The sequence below is a fragment of the Podarcis cretensis genome, assembly GCF_951804945.1.
Source record: "Podarcis cretensis genome assembly, chromosome: 4".
In the NCBI taxonomy this organism is placed as follows: Eukaryota; Metazoa; Chordata; class Lepidosauria; order Squamata; family Lacertidae; genus Podarcis; species Podarcis cretensis.
Window position 1 is genome coordinate 34275755 of NC_137173.1, and position 17235 is coordinate 34292989.

At 43.3% G+C, this 17235-nt stretch overlaps 2 protein-coding genes and 2 long non-coding RNA genes across 4 annotated transcripts in view; 1 reads left to right on the top strand and 3 right to left on the bottom strand.

The window, feature by feature from the left end:
- Positions 1 to 2273, bottom strand: part of SLC35A5 (solute carrier family 35 member A5) — a 340246-nt gene extending 337973 nt beyond the window's left edge. The window contains exon 1 of the mRNA XM_079973949.1: positions 2260 to 2273. The gene's annotated coding sequence lies outside the window, so the exon portion shown is untranslated. The remainder of the gene's footprint in view (positions 1 to 2259) is intronic.
- Positions 463 to 15840, top strand: DPT (dermatopontin). The gene is made up of 4 exons (XM_079974214.1): positions 463 to 801; positions 7093 to 7218; positions 12067 to 12174; positions 13861 to 15840. Exons 1-4 carry the CDS (start codon positions 503 to 505, stop codon positions 13934 to 13936), a joined length of 609 nt encoding a protein of 202 aa, XP_079830340.1. The 5' UTR covers positions 463 to 502; the 3' UTR covers positions 13937 to 15840.
- LOC307215189 lies at positions 7185 to 12040 on the bottom strand. Its single transcript, XR_013838363.1, has 3 exons — positions 10289 to 12040; positions 9390 to 9620; positions 7185 to 7265 (listed from the first exon to the last, which is right to left on the bottom strand). It is a non-coding gene; the product is annotated as an uncharacterized lncRNA (long non-coding RNA).
- The window catches only part of LOC307215241, a 28779-nt gene continuing 25946 nt past the window's right edge, over positions 14403 to 17235 (bottom strand). The window contains exon 2 of the long non-coding RNA XR_013838418.1: positions 14403 to 16123. This is a non-coding gene — a long non-coding RNA (uncharacterized lncRNA). The remainder of the gene's footprint in view (positions 16124 to 17235) is intronic.

A 17235-nucleotide genomic window follows, 5' to 3' on the forward strand; every position in this document is an offset into this window, starting at 1 on the left:
GAATGTTGTTCCCCCCTCCCCAAGCCAAACAGAGGCTAGGGGTGGAATATTGCAACCTGAAGTTATTTCATTGTGATTCCTGGAATTCCAGCTTTTTGCCAAATCACGATTGCCTGCAGCAGTAGCTGTGCTTTCAAATGGAAAAGGTTTTCTCCCCCCCTCCTGTCCCCATCTCCAGCTACTGTATGAACATCTGTGATATATAACACTCACCTCTTTTTATATGGGAGCCCATGGGATTGCAACTGGTTTATAGTCCTAGGAAATCCCAGCTCAGACGATGTCAGAAATTAATGTGCTCATAAAATTCCACCTTAAAACTAGTTGAATGTGTCTGCGGCCAAGTCTTTTGCCCAGAGAAGCTCCGCTAAATGGTGACACATTGCGTTTGGAGCTAGATATTCCACATCTGGAATCCAAATGTTTGACGTGATGCTAAAAAAAAAAAAAAAGCCAGCACAACAAACCAGCAGGACACTTTACAGCCAGAAACACAAGCAACATGGACCTCGCTCTCCTCTGCATGGTCCTGCCGCTGCTCACGGTAGCCTGGGGCCAATACATGGACTATTACGACCCGTATAGTGACTACAGGGGCAGCGACGGATGGGTCAATGTGTACCGGCAGGGTTTCAATTTCCAGTGTCCTCATGGACAAGTGATAGTGGCCGTGAGGAGTACTTTCAGCAAAAAGGAAGGCTCTGACAGACTGTGGAACTATGCCTGCATGCCTACCCCTCACACCTTGGGAGAGCCCTCAGAGTGCTGGTGGGAAGAGATCAACAGAGCTGGACTGGAATGGTAGGACACCAAGCTTAAACTTTCTTGAGGAGCTGCCATTGTGTGTGTTTGTGAGTGTGAGTGTGTGTGTGTGTGTGTGCGAAACCCATGTTACTCAGCGCCAGGGTGATGCGATGCTTAACAGATAGCAATGCATGTGGCACTAAAACAAATTAATTAAGGAATTAACGCTCTGCTTAAGCCAGTGTGAACAATCCAACAAGCTGCGGTGATGATTCTGCTATGTATTTCCATAGATGAGGCAGTCGCAACTTCATTTATTTATTGGATTTATAGCCCACCTTTACTCCAAGGAGCTCCAGGTGGCATTTTTGGCTCTTCCCATCCCCATACAACCCTCATAACAACCCCATGAGGCGTGTTAAGCTGAAAGGTAGTGACTGGACCAAGGTCACCCAGCGAACTTCATGGCTGAGTGGGGATTGGAACCCTGGTCTCCCAGATCTTAGTCCAGTGGTGGCAAACCTATGGCACATGTGCCAGAGTGGGCACTCAGAGCCCTCTCTGTGGGCACACACGCCATCGGTCCAGCCACGCCATTGCTGGGGGTTGGCAAAGTGGGCAGCTTCCCCCCCCCCCAACCACTGTGAGCAGGAAACTCCCACTAGAGTTCCTTGGGCCCCCCATGCCACTGCAAGCTGGAAATGCGTTATTTGTTGCTTGTGCGAGCTGGAGATTGTCTGTGGTGATTGGGTGGGAGATTGTTGCCTGCTGTCGATTGGCTTCCTCTGTGTTAGTTTGGTGCCTGCCTCTTGGCATTCCCCTCAAAAAAGCTCAACAAGCCTGGACAAACACCCCCCCCCCCGCAAAAGCTAAACAACTCAGGGCACTTTGTGTTGGCACTTTGTGAGAAATAAGTGGGTTTGGGGTTGGGGTTGGGGCACTCGGTCTCTAAAAGGTTCACCACCACTGTCCTGGTCCAACGCTCTAATCACAGTACCACAATGGCTCCCATTCGTACTGTTCCATTCCTTGCTTCCTCCACATTGTGAATGCTCCTTGATTTGTCTCCCTCCTTGTCTTGCAAGCATTGTACTTTTGTCCACCGGTTCAGCAACATTGGCTGGAGTTAGATGGATAATAGTTCTTGCTGTTGTTTGTAATGAGAAGAATTTTTGCTTGGCAGGGCTATCATATTCTGTTCTAGCGAAGCATATTTTAACAGTGCCAGGAAACCTTGCAAAATCTATTTGACTAGAGAAATATTCCATGTGGGGCGGGAGGGGGGAGAGGAATGAATGTACATGAGTAATGATAGCTCTATTAGAATATGTTCAGCTCTCTGAAGAAAGTGCTGTTGATCTCCCACCAACATTTTAATGATTTGAGAGATCTGCCCAGTGCTGGATGAATTTTGCAATGAAAGACTCCTGTTCCTATTCAGTTAAGAATGATTAAAAGTCCTTTCTACCACCTCAAAAGATAGGGAGTGGATATTTTATGTATAGTCCCAGTTCTCAGTTTCTCTTCATGTTATGTGTGCAGAACATTCTGTCACACATACTCACTGTGCACTAAATATTTCTAGGCAGAATATATCTAAACATGTCTTCTAATGGTTCGGTGTTAAATGCACTGCCTCATTTCCTTGCTTATGATTTGATATATATATATATATATATATATATCAAATCATAAGCAATCATATATATATTTGTTTAAATGAAACTATAGATGGAAGAATTATCAAGTCCTTTGACTGGTGGTCAAGTAACCTTGCCCCATTCCCCCATTAGTAAGTTCTCCTTACTAAGGTGTTAAGTTGGTTGCAAGGTTTTTCACAATCTCATTTTTACGTTACTGCCATTAAAATTTGTGTTTGTACTAAAACGGCACCACAACTTTCCCTCAATATCCTAAGGCCAAAAAAGAAAACTGAACAAGAGGGAATAATCTCTCACCACCCCACCTCCCCTAGGAGCCTTTGGCACTTAGTGTTAAACATTAAAATGTTAACTGAACTCAACAAAACATTTTCACATCTTTTAACTGTATTGCTCATCATTGCATATATTTTTCTTCTTCACTTTGCTCACACAGAATGTGCTTATTTGGCACAGGGTAGGAGAGGGAGACCTGCCAGTTTCTTTGCTAAAAAAGAAAGGAAGAGATGGTCTGGAGCTATGTCATTAAAGGCAAAATGGAAATAAGAAAAAGCATCTAAATCTGGAAAAAATATGCATGTTAAGAAAGCATTAACACTGACCTCTTAACACTCTGGTTTGGAAATACAAATGACCATTTTTTCCCCATGTATGCAGAGATATTTGCTATCGTTAGCTAATATTTTGCCTAGAAACGCTGATGGAGTCTATGAAATAAAACAGGCCTAGATGACTCATCATACCAAAGGATGTACATTTATTTCCCACCCTTTTCTCAAGGCCTGAGTTTAGGAAGTAATATATCTTTGTGCCATTTTATCCTCACAACAACCCTGTGAGGAAGGCTAGGCTTGTTGAATGGTCTCTTTACAGCTGTGAAACAGTATAGCATGTGCTGCCAAGTTGTGTTAATTAAGCTGTGTCAGCAATTGGGTAGAGTATATAAAGAGCAGCACCTAGCCCTCTCAGTACCCTGGGGGATGGGTTGGTGGTTGGGTCATGCTTGTTGATGTATTTAGTGTAAAAGGAGTTTTTGTTTTTGTTATTAAAACCTTGTTATTTTTTAGTTCCTTGTAATGCGTGGTCTCCCCAGCAAGTTTTCTGCAGCGCAACTAAACTGCAAATAGCCAACAAGGCTAGGTTAAGAAAGAGCTGGGACAACTTTATGAGCCTGAGTTATCCCACTTGCTAGCCTAGCTCTCCCTCTACTCCACCACACTTTCCCTGTGACTGGGGCCACAGATGACGATGATTTTGGTAATGCTGCTAAAACTTGCAGAGGCAGTTTTACTAGTGGTGACAGCAGTACACAAGAGTGTGTAGCCACAAGCAGTAACAGGTCTACTGTACTGCCTTTTCCTCTTTTAAAAAGCACTGCTTGCTTCCACCTATGCAGCTGGCGATAACATAAGATGTTCCAGCACACCATCATAAAATTAGGTCAGATCCACTCCAGACATTTAAAGCATATGACTTCCCCCAGAGAATGCTGGGAACTGCAGTATTTAAGGAAGCTGGGAACTGGGGACACACACCCTGCACAAAAGTAGTTGTGGGGTTGAGGAGAAGGGGCTTGGCACTGAGGAAGGCTAGTATGGGGCAAGGAGTGCTGGAGCCTGGGCAAACTCCTTACAAACTGGAGAAGGGATGCAGCTCATTGGTAAGCAAAAGGTCCCAGGTTCAGTCTGTGGCATTTTCAGGTAGAGCTAGGGATTGTCCTTTGACTAAAACCCTAGCAAGCCTCTGTGATTCTAGGCTGTACTGAACCAGATTGACCGATGAGTCTGCCAGAGTGTAAGAGAACTTCTTTTGGACTTTGAAAACTGTTAAAAGAAAAAAACAACCTGCTCCCTTTACCTTATGGGGTATTCCAAAGCCTGTATAGAATCCTTAAGTGGGTTCCCCATTGGTAGGAGAAAATAACAGAGGCCAACCAGAGTATACTGAGAAGCAAAGTGGCTAGTAAGCCTGGTCTTTATTAAAGGAACTGTTGCAACAAGGTCCCCACTCACCACATGCAGGAAGGAGGGGAATCCTGAACAAAGGTGTGCAAGCCCTTATATAGACTTTTGAAATTGCCCACCCTATAGCCCAAGACCACCCCCCCCCCAAAACATCACAGAAAGAGCCAGTCTACAGCAGAAATTCTGTTTGCCAGGATACCTGATAATGGTCACTAATTGCATTACCTGGGCAGTCTGGCCATTCTTTTGTGATGGTTAATACTTTAGTTCCTGAATCCAGGTCACAGGCTCACCCTATTCATACACAAATACACCCTTAATACAGTATTTGCAAGCAAAAAGACAATGGGAAGGCTTTCCTCATTTGCCTCCCTTACTACAGAGGAATATTTGAGGTCATTAGGAGAGTCAAAATGGCTTCAGGATTGCTCTCCCATACTGTTGCAGACACGTTTCATATATTTAGATATGTGTGCATTTATGAATATTTATTCTGTATCTGAGACCTTATTTTTTTTTTAACAAAACCATATCTTCGTTCACCCCTTTTTGCTGACAAAGTCGAAAGTGAGTGTAAGGGGAAAATGACTGGTTAACAATTTAAGGCTATAGAGCCATTTGAGGTCATGATCCTTTGGAATGTCTGGCTTTACTTATCCAAGCTGAAACTGAAATCCTTATGTGGAAGTTTTACCTAGTCTTAGCACCTCACCCCACCTTTGTACCGTTTAATGATTTAAAAAACAAAACAAAAAACTTCCTTGATGGCGGCACTGGTGACTGTGAAGTGATAGATGAAGCCATTAGCCCCAACTACTATTTGATGGTGATATGACACAGTAACCGTATCAGCGCTTGAGAAAGAAAAGCCCATGAAACAATCATCTTGAAAGAACTGCATGGCTTTTATGGTAATAGCTGAGCAAAGCAGCCCTAGTTTATCGGCCGTTTTGAAAAACAGAACGCAGGGATTTCTGTGAAATAGTGCCAGCGAAATAACTGCCACACAGTGGTGGCACTATTAGAAGTGCTAATAGATTTGGTTTCCATGACAGGCAAATAGATCTTTAAAAAGCACTTATTCCTAGTCTACAGCAGCATTTCACTTTTGGAAGAATTTACACCTTTGCCAGCAGCTCCTAGAGACTGCAGATAATTTTCTTAGTGCATGTATGGTAGACTATCACAAGGGAAGGAGAATCATCATTATTAACTACTATTACATTATTGATTCTGCTGATTTATAAACTATTTCATAGCTACAAGCTATCAAAGCGATGTACAATAAGTTAAAATGAAATGAAATACAAAAGATAGACTGCAAAGACAGAACCGTTTATAAGATATGCAGTTAGCAATCCATAAAACAAATAGCTTATGGGAAAGCCTTCTTAAACAAAAATATTTTAAACTTCAAGGCACCAGGAGCTTGTCTGATTTCAGTTGGTAATTGACTCTAGAGGGTTGGTTTCTGGTACAAACTAAGAGGAACCTTGTGGCATGCACAGCAGTGCCCTATCTGAGGAGCACAGTTTTGGGGCAGGCATATATGAGGTAAGTGGGGGAAAGACTTGGCCTGGTTCAGCTACAGGTATGAGACCATTTAAAACATCAGAAAAAGTTAAGCTTCAAGGGCTGTCACTGTTGGGGAGTCACCAATGTCCCGTGTACTCAGGAGGGCCGGTCTTCCCATCACAAAATGTCAGCTGCAACTACCAAAGCCTGGTAGTCCTTTCAGGGCTGGGCAAAGGGAAGCCAGTGATAAGAGTCTGGGTTGCTTCTCCATATTTTGCAATGTCGTTTGCTAGCAAAGAAGTGTGCATATAAATGCATAGGTTAGTGAGAATACCATACAAAAAATGCAATACATGTGATACATGGAAATTGCTTTACGAAAATGTGTTCGTGAGGCAAAGTTGCACACAAAATGTGACTATTAGGAGAAATTTGCACTAAAATGTTGCTGAATTTTCATGAGGACTTTTTAAAAAGTTGCAAACTGATGTGGAAAACATAATGGGATGGGTTGCACGTCACCCCAGTCTCTGAGTGGTGCAAGAGTCCAGGGGTTCCATGCACTCACCCAGGGTTCCGTTTCCTTGGAATGAGAGATAGCAGGGACTATGGTGTCTTTAGGATATGTGGTTTATTTACACATATATACAACCTGAGCCTAAGATGGAGGGGATCACAGCATTTACACTTTCTGATAGTCACAGCCTTGGAATAAAACAGAAATAAAGCATGTCTCTCACTCTCTGGCTTCTACCTGCTTCTAGTCCTTCTAAGTAGCAGCCAGGTGAGGAGAGGGAAAGGCTTGTTCATTTGCCCAGTGGGCACCATCACTTCTTTTGCTACATTAATGGTGGTCCTTAGGTGACAACTATGCCCATTCTCTCACACAAAAACTTGCCTGACTAATTCATCGATGGAATCCTCCATTGGATTTCAATCCTTGCTGGAATCAGGACTTCAGGAGTTAGAAGGGACTCAGGCATCATGCAGACTAACTCTGCAAACTCACAACAATAATAGTGGGAAATTAGGAACCAAGAAATACCAAAATAGTCATATTTGCTCATCCCTAGTTGCTAGATTCCAGTACTCTGCAAGAAAGTATTTACAGGCATGTTTATAACAACAACAACAACAACAACAACAACAACAACAACACTGCTATTACTAGTACTACAACTTATTTTCATTATCGTTTTTCTCTTCAGGTATCAAACATGCTCAAATAATGGGTTGGTGGCAGGATTCCAGAGCCAATATTTTCCATCGGTGCTTGATCGAGAGTGGCAATTCTATTGCTGCCGCTACAGCCGGAGATGTCCATATTCATGTTGGTGAGTTCACAAAAGTGCACTGAGTTTTTAATGCATTGAGAGCATTTCTTAAAAAAAAACAACAACCCAAGATCATTCCCTTAAACTCTAAAAGCAATAAAACCTTTCCAGATATGTACAATTAATATTTTGTAAATGATTGTGTAAATGATTCTTCAGAGAAAGCCTTCTTAAATTAAAATGCCTTCAGTAGGTACCTAAGCATCAAATACTACGTGCCTGTCTGATTTCAGTTGGTTGACCCCAGAGGGCTGGAACTGTAATACAAAAAAACCAGTTTCTAGTACAAACTGAGCTTGAATATAGAACAAAACAGGGTAATTTGATGTATCACAAGCTGAGCGACTGGGTTGTTGATATAGCTGTCCAAATTAGAAACCAGGATGATTTTGTCTGTGCTGCTAAGATGAGCACTGGCAAATTGCTTCCTTAAATGGACTGACCAAAGGTGATTCAAAGTATCATAGACAAACAGAACTACAAAGGAAGTGAAGTTTTCAATCAGATGTGCACAAGATGTTTACTTGCCTTTTAGTGGGCCAGCTGCTGACCTACATGCAACAACAATGCATACAAGTCCAGAATAAAAATTGCCTTGCAGATAGGAGGGAAAGTAATTTTGGATTTCCCTTCATAAAATCTTCAAACATCCTTCCAAGTGTCGGCTGATGTTCTGCACCTGCGCGTGAAGCTACAGCCCTGCCCAAAGTCTGCCTTGTGAAGGAGGTGCTCTCTGCTTTACTAGCCAAGGTCATCATTAAGGCCTTTGCTTACATTTATGAAGGAACTGCCTCAGTGGGACAAGTCACGCTACTGTATCATTCAATTCAGTTGTAATCTTGGAGCATCGATTTGCCATGTCAATTGAAGGCTCTTGCCTGGCAGCTTCGGATGCTGTTCATATCTGAAGCCCCACCTCCCTGCTTCTGGCATCCTCATGAATGTGTGCTTAGGTATCCATCACTATCTATACACATGAGAACATAAGCAGAGCCTGCTAGATCAGGGCCAATGGCCCATTAGTCCAGCATCCTTTTCTCACAGAGGCCAACAAGATGCCTGTAGGAAACCTATAAGCATGAGCTGAGTGCAACAATATGTTCTCTATTTCTGAATCCCGGTCAATGGTGTTGTCCAACCCACTTTTTAAAGCCATCCAAGTTGGTGGCTGCCACTCCTAGCGAATTCCATAGTTTAACTATGCAGTGTGTGAAGAACTATGTTCTTTATCTGTCCTGAGCCTTCCAATGTTCAGCTTCATTGGACACCCTTGAGTTCTAGTTTTATAGGAGTGGGAGAAAAATGTGTCCCTGTCCACTTTCTCCACTCCACACATCAGTTTATATACTTCTATCATCCCCTCCTTTGCTCACATTTTCTCTGAACTGAAATAACTCCAAATATTGTAGCCATTCCTCATGGGAGAGTTGCTTCAACCCCATGCTTGCCCTTTTCTGAGTCTTCTCCAGCTCCACAATGTCCTACACTGTGCACAGAATTTACCCCTAAGACTTTTCAGCAAAGATACATTTTATCATAAAACCTTGTTAAGTGTAGCCTCCTCCTAGTATTTCCATTTTACAAACTAGATACAGTTGAACCTTGGTTGACGAACGCCTTGTGACGCCTTGTGCAGGAGCTTCCTGCAGCCAATTGGAAGCTGCGCCTTGGTTTCCAAACGTTTTGGAAGTCGAACGGTCTTCCTTTACAGATTGTGTTCGACTCCCGAGGTACCACTGTACTCACTTTGTGTTTGAGCTGGCAGACTGGTCCAGCAACTTCTGTGTTCAATCAGGATTTGTGCAGAGTCCCCGAGTCCACATACTGACTATTACAGTACTGCGTCATTTTATGAAGCCAAGCAAAACTTGTGCTCAGAATCCAGTTGGTTGGTGTCTTAATGGTCTGACCTTGCCCACAAACAGCTATTTGCATTTCCTTGTTATTATTATTATTATTATTCATTTAATTTGTATACCTCCTTTCATCCGTAGATCTCAGGGTGGTTCATCACAACATACCCTCTTTATGACACAAGTCTATGCTTTTGTTAAGCCCATGAAGTTCAGAGGGATTATTTTTACATCAATGTGCATAGGATTACAGCTTTAAAGTGTAATCTTATGCACCTCTACTCAGAAGCAAGCCCTGATGAAATCTATGGGACTTACTTGCAGACAACTGTTCCAGAAATCCAGCCTTCATTTACTAGGAACCTGTGAGATCTCATTAGTGTTGAACGTGGTTGTCTTGTTCTTTTATATGGGACAGTTTTATTACTCTATCAAAATATAATCTTGGAAGGCAAAGTAAGGTATTTCCCTGGGAAAGGCTCTAGCAATCAGCTACATTTTATGGTTCTGTGATGAGAGGCCAGCTGTTCTATAACTTCCAGCGTTAGCCTGGAAGGAATAAAGAAGAAAGTTAAATAGAGAAGTAGCAAATTCTTTGCAGATGTCACTGTGATGTTGCATCTATCTGTAAATGTATATAAGTGGAGGGAGATCTCAATCCTAAGCTTGAAGCAGTCTGAAAGATAAACAACATTTGGAATGCTGTTTATAATAATTTCCCTGCTCCAAGCAAGCAGGGCTGCCGAGGTCCAGAAAGGTTTGGCTGGTGCTACAGCTGCTCTCGCTCACCATTGCCTCTCCAAGCAATGACCACATTTACCAAGAAGGGAATGGAGGAAGTCTCTTTTGCCCTTCCTCATGCCTCCTTCCAAGGAGAGAGCCTTGCTCAAAGGGTGCTACCCTTCCCATGTTGACCTCAACATGGCTTCTGGCCACTTCTGGTGATTTTCAACACAATGGCCCGGAAGGAGCCAATGTGCAGCTGGTCCCCAAGGGAGAGACTGTTCTCTCCTCCTCCTCCTCCGCCTCCTCCTCCTCCTCCTCCTTCTTCCCTCCTCCCAAGGAGAGCTGCCATGGTGCTGATACTGCTGCAGGGCAAGGAGGAGGAATAACCACCTGCACCTTGGGGTCTCTTCTCTGCTGTGATGAGATGCCACCTCCTCAAATTTGCTGCCCCAAGCAAATGCCCCGTTTCCCATAAATACATCATTGCCTACCTGGGAATGCCTGGGATTGAACCTGGTTGGTTATTATGAAAATAGGTGCTGGATGAGGTGGGCCATTGGTCTGATCCAGCAGGTTCCTAAGGACTTTCCATATGCAAAGCAGATGCTCTAGCACTGAGCTACAGCTCTTCCAAGGTTTCTTGTGCTTGAAGATGACACAGACATAGCAGGAAGCCTGAAAGGCAATTGTACATCTCTCTCCCTTCATCCAACTCTCTCTCTCTCTCAACAGCATTTCTATCTTTCACACATGCACACCACATGGCAAGAGAGAAACTTACATAGTACCATTGCTCTCTCTATCAGGCATGGGAGATAAGTTCCCTCTTAAGAATTTTGAGCCGTTCCAGAATTTCAGAGTCAGTTGTTCTTGTTTGTGTTTGTTAGAGAATGTTCTTCTATTACTGGCAATGTTTAGACAGTGCACTGAATGGTCTTTTGAGGACGGGGGCGGAGGGGATGAGAAAAAAGAGCCAGGAAATGATCTGTAATTAAACCACATCTGCTATGTACATGACATAGTAAACTACTAAACAGAAAAACCAAGTTGTGGAATATATGTTTAATTATATAAAAAATAGGGCAATTTCAGTGTGTCTATAATCACCGAAAATAGCTAAGGGCTTGTAGACAGAGAGACTCCACTGAAGTAGAATAACCAAGTGAGACACTATGCTCTCCTCATTTCCATTCCTGACTCTGACACAGGCTTCTTGTGTGTACTTGGGCAAGTTGCCTAAACTTTCTATTTCCCTTAATCATTTGACCAAATGGTGCCTTGCGGACTACAACTCCCATCAGCCCCAGCCAGCATGCAAAGGGTGAGAGGGGTCTCACAGGGGCTGAATTTTTGAGGATGCCCAGCAACCCTTAAAAAAGTAAAAGAGGAGGAAGAACGGCAAATCCAGGCCCAGTACAACAGGTTACTCCCTGGGTCAGTCTCTAAGAATGCCCTGAGTAGCAGTAAGACATCTGTGTTTGATGAAGCATGAATGGGTAAACCAACATGCTGCACAAATGCAGACATTGTTGTTGTTGTTTTATTTTGCCCATCTGACTAGGTTGCCATAGCGACTCCACATGTCACATCACATGTCACACATCCGAAGCATTTTCATTGAAGAAACTAGCAAGAACTGGATGAAAAGTACTGAAGACAAGAACTGACCAAGACACAACACACTCTCTCTCTTTACATTGCTTTAATTTATTTGTTTATTTGTAAAAAAAAAATGTACTACCAATATTAAGGTGAGAGTGGGAATCATGGCAGTGAGCAGCATAGTATCCATAACAGATCTACATCCATTTTAAAAAAAATGTCACCCATCAGCTTAATATATCGACTATAGATGGATCGGGTGCGTTTCAAGCAGGTGCCTAAATGCCAATACTGTAGGTGCCTTCCTGCTGTTCATTGGGAGCACATTCCAAAGGGCTGGTGCTACCACACCAAAGGCCCTGGACTTAGACACAAAATGGACCTTAGGAGAAGACCTTGCTCCAACAGAACCATCTGCTTAATGCTACATTGAACACAGCCCCTCTGTGTTTGTCAAGAGCAGACATGAAATCACAGGATGTGGGGAAACTACCCGCACTTCAGTTCAAAGTGGGCGTGATATGCACTAGGTTAAGTTACATGTGTGAACAGGTTTTTTAGTGGGCTGAGAAAAGCAAAAGTCATAACATTTGAAACATAACTATTATTACTTTTTCTAGAGAAGGCAAATAACTTGATTTCCCCCCCCACTCCTCCTGTTTAAAAGGTTGACAACAGAACACCCAGAACACTACGGGGAAGATATGGACATGATGATGTATACCTATGATCATTACATCCGTGGAGCAGCCACGACTTTCTCCGGTGTGGAAAGGTCAGATTCAGAAATTCTCTTCAAACCTGAACCTTTCCTGTGCTGCAAAGAAATGGTTTGTTACATTGTAATATTCCCCCCAAAAAACAAAGGTGTGGAAGGTACAACATAGACCAAGGGAGGTAGGGACTATGGACATGGAAAACACAAGTTCCATGATGATCCCTCTTCATGCATCCACTGAGCTGGAGACAGAGTGGCAATCTAGCCCTTACCCAATCAGAGCAGTATGGGACTTCTGTATCCCTCCCCCTTCTTAGCCCTTAACCAATCAAAGCAATAGGGGACTTTCCGTACCCCAACCCTTCCAATCCTCCTCAAGGAACCCTAATTGCAGGAGCAGAGGACTTCAGCTCAAGGGCTGATTGTAGCCCTTTGAGTCTCTCTATTAGGCTCCCAATAGACTCCAGCCAACCCCCTTCCCAAAACCACAGCCCTCACCAGCCCTGCTCTGTAGTCTCCTTGAGTACTTTTGCCAGGCTGCAGTTTGTCCTTGAATTGTGATAATTCTTCTATTGCTTGTTTGGAAGGAGGATTGGGAGATGTGAGTAGGTGGGAATGGAGTGGGGAGAGACCTCTGATTGTTGAGTGTCTCTGGAATGCACCCTACTCTACAAAAGTAGAGACCACACATCCATTATGCTGCCTAATTTATGCTTCTGGCCCTAACCACCACTTGTATGTGGCCCCCAGAAGCTGGCCCATAAAGGAATGTGGTCTGAAATTGTATTGTAGGCCTAGCAATGCCTGGTCACATTTGCAGCTTCTCTTTCGGCTGAGGGCAGAAGTATTCATTCCCAGGCAAACTCTGCCCGCCTCCTATTTTTCTTTTTTCAGAGAAAATGAGGTCAAATTTCATTGAAAGCAGTAAAGGACTTGCATTGTACTAAGGCATTTTTGTATTTGAAACAAAATGCCAAAAATGATGCCTTCTCCCCTGTTCATTTTTAATTATGGGAAATGTCCACCACATACTCAGTGTCTCTAGCCAAAGCATCTGTTTCTGTTTGCTTCATGGCAATGCCTCCTCTCTCCCATTGTTTCCTGGAGAAAGCTAATGTCTAGAAGTACCCTAAACATCAAATTAAGGTTCCTCCAACAACCAGAACCCTGGCATTTAGGATCCAACACCCAATTTTTGTTGAAGTTTCTACCTCCAATAGTTCAAAATCATGAGATGATGAGGATTAAATTATTACCTGCCTTTCACCAGCAGATCCCAGGGCAGGTAAGATTCAAAATTCAGAATTAAAAACAGAACAGCCACAACATACAACTCAGGTGTCAAAGGCCAGAGTAAAGATGTGTGTCTTTAGCATTTGCCAAGAGGTGCATATTGAAATACCCAGACACACCTCTGTGGAGAGGGAATTCCACACCATAGGGGCTGCCACAGAGAAGGCCATACTTCTGGCTACACCCTCTGAACTTCCAAGGGTGATGGAACTACCAAGAGTTGATCTCAACCCCCAGGAAGCTCTGTAGGTAAGAAGGCAGTCTTTTATATATTTTGGGCCTAAGTCATTTAGCTAGAGATGATCAAGTTGAAAGAAACGAGCAAAGTTCATCCTGGCAGATCACAAAACAAAAACGAAAACAGAAGCCCAACCAGAAGCCTTGCTCTGTTGCAATGTTCTGTCTTGGTCACCACCTAAACACTTGTTTCCTCTATCTTTTCCCTTGCAGGGATCGCCAGTGGAAGTTTATTATCTGCAGGATGACGGATTTTGACTGCCAGTTTGACAATTTTAAGAAGAAGTGAATATGCGCCATGCTTCTGGGGGTGGGGTGGTGGTAGGGGGGAATGAAGGTAGAGGGGAAAGGAGAGAAAAATAGCAAAGGCAATATATCAACCATACACCAGTTTCTTTGCAGATGAGTAAGAATGACTCTTATTCTGCGAAGAAGGCTGCAAAGAACACTGAGCTCAACTTTACAAGACAGGCACATCCATTTGGCTCTTAATTAGGGATTAGATGGGCTGGGTTGATTTACATAATCTCTGCAGAGCATGTGTGCAGAGTACTTCCACTTCTACCCCTTCCTGGTCCTTTGACATACCTGGTGGATGCAACGGCAGGGGACCCATGTTAACACTGTAGTGTGTAGTGTGTGTATTTCTGCCCTTCACTGGGTCTCTTCCAGCACTGACCTGAGAGTATGGGTAGCTGCCTTGTGTGTGTGTGCCTTTAGACAACACTTTGGACCATTCCCTTGATTTTTTTAGATATTTTTTTTTTTAATTCACAGCTACTTTACATTGTTTAGATGCTTTCTGATATAAACCTAGATGAAGCCATTTCCTTTGCTGTCTAGCTCACCTGTACAGATGCATCTTGATTTTGCATGGCATCTTTGTATCCACTGCGCCCCATTGTCAGTTTACAAAAAAGGACCGCCAAAATGCCCAAAATCGTGCATTGCTGATGTTTCAGAGCTAATCATTTGCCAACAAATGCTACCAGTGTGCATACCTCCTTCAAAATAACCCAGAGCAGCAAGCCAAACCACACAGGATGTTAATCATGCCCCTTCGCTTGGAGTGCAGACTTCTTATTGCACAAACTAAGCAGTGTGGCAACTCAATCCATATTGAGATCTTGGTGTGGGGGCAGGAGGGAGCTTTAGCTCTCTGTCCCCTGCTGTAGTCTCAGTATTTGGATTGCCCTCCATGCCCACAATTTGCATCGGGAAGGAGAAGCAGCTTGAGCAAATGGGAGCTCCCCCACCCCCCACAAAAGAATTTCAGGTTCCCTCGGGAATGCAGTGGTGGTGGTATAAGGCTGAAGCTTCCCTACCCTTGATCCAACTCAGGACCCCACTCCGTCAATTTCTGCAGAAAAAATCCTGCTCCCAGTGCCAAACAACATGATTAATGTAGTGCCTCTACAATTAGATGACAGCAGAGGCATTTTTTTCTATGCCACAATTTTGCAACCCATGCAAATATATCACATTAATATTATCTGTTGTGGGGAACCCTCCCCCCCACCAATGTTACTTGCCTACAACTCCCCTCATCCTTGGCCATTGGCCATGCTTTCTGGGGCTGATGGGAACTGTAGTTCAGCAATATCAGGAGGATCAAAGTTTCTCCATACCTGTTATATAGCAAGCCCGCCTAACAGGAAGGATGCCAGAGATTGCTTATCAACATTGTCTAAATTTCAGGTGAACTTTGAAACGGTATCAAGTTGTGTTTTTCTTAATGTTTCCTTTGACATCCTGAATAATCAGAGGCCCATGATGAATAAAATAAGACCAGATCTCCAACTTCTAACTAAAAAGGGAATATAGAGTTGCAGTTTTGCGACTGAACACGATTGTGTAAAACTGACGACATCCTGATGTTGTGTGCTATGTAAGTCAAATGTGGGGTATAACTTTATTGGGCATTAAAAGGTGTGACCATGTTCCTGAAGCTGGTGACAATTTGTTCTATCACAGGAGAGGATTAAATAAATAAAAAACCCAAATAAATAAATAAATAAATAAATAAAGGATTAAATAAATAAAGAACCCAAAGACAACCCTGTTGAAATAAACTATGCAATTTACTCCAATTGCCTGTATTAGGATATCTTTATTATGTCTGGTATTTACAAGCACATTGTCAATTGTTATCCTAATCAACTGAAAAAATAAAATAATTTGGTGATGCAGTAACTTTAAAATATTCTCTCTCGCCCCCCCAACTACCGTATGTTTCTAAATTTGCTGGTTGCCAAGAAATAAGTCAATTGTGTTCTCAAGGACTCCAGGGAAAGAAGCAACATTCAGTTTTCAGTCAATGACAACAGGAAATATAACTGCTGGCAGATGGAAGCATTATAGCTTGTTCTCTTCACTTGACATACCAGGGGTAGGTGGGGGTCATAGCCAGAAGTTGTCATGGCCAGAGCCAAGAGCAGCAAAGATACCCCTTTCTCTCTGAGCTGCTTCCTTTTATCTGAAAAGGAAAATGGAAATGCCATGTTAGAACTGGCCTTATATCACTGTAGGCCCAATGGTGCCTCACACAATGGGTCCCTCATTTAAAATAAACAAATAAAAGAGTTGGACACTTTCTCTTTAAGTAGCGATGCCCTGAACAAGCACAAAATTCTGGAAAAGACGAGAGACTGCATGAATTTGCAGGCGATAAGATTACAGATGCCTCTGTGAAGAGCAAATGACTCAGTATGATACTGCCGAAGACCTGCACTTTGTTCACAAACGTTTCCTTGTTTGTAGAATAGCCTCAATGGATTTGTTCTAGCCTGCTTCAGAGACTTTATCTCACTCTAGTCCCTTGCCAGCTCCTGCTGCTCGCCTTGCATGTGGCTCCTCTCTGTCTCTTTAAACAGTTGTGCCTTGTCCATTGTAATGCTCAACTGCAGCAGCCTAAAAGTCACAGGAAGCATGCATCCGCCGCTCTTTTTCTTCATCATGAGTTGTCCCAAATCACTCGAACATATGGAACATAGGAAAATAGAAAGCTCTCTGGTGCCAAGTCCAGCCTACTAGTCCATTTAGCTCAGTATTGTCTGACTGGCAGGATGAAGGAGATTCACAAGGCTTCAGACAGGGGACAATTCCCAACCATGCTGCCTTCAGGTAGAATTTATAATGGCCAAACTAGATGCAAAGCTAATGTGTCTTTGGGGGTTGGGGGTGGTGGCACAATTTTAAGCACATTTGGATTTTTGAGCAAGTCCTATGGATCAGCTCTCTGCCCGGGACAGACACTATGCTTTCCCAAGGGATCTGAGTCTTGAAAAATTCATTGAGCTGAAAGAGGAAGTGGTAAAAAGACTTACTCTTCTTATTTCCTTCCCTAACTCTATGATCTGTTCAAGGGGGGAAAAGGTATCCATCAGCTTATTATGCCTAAGGAGGCAGTGAGGGGTAGGGGCTCAGAGGCTTCATGGGCACCAGGGGAAGACCTCAAGGAGACCACAGTGCCCCTGGGCACCATGTTGGCAGTCCCTGCAATGTCATACCATCCAACTTTTATGGAGCCCAAACTGGGTCGTGTGTCTTTCGGGACGTGCTCCCAGGTGAGTCACATGGCCTGTACCA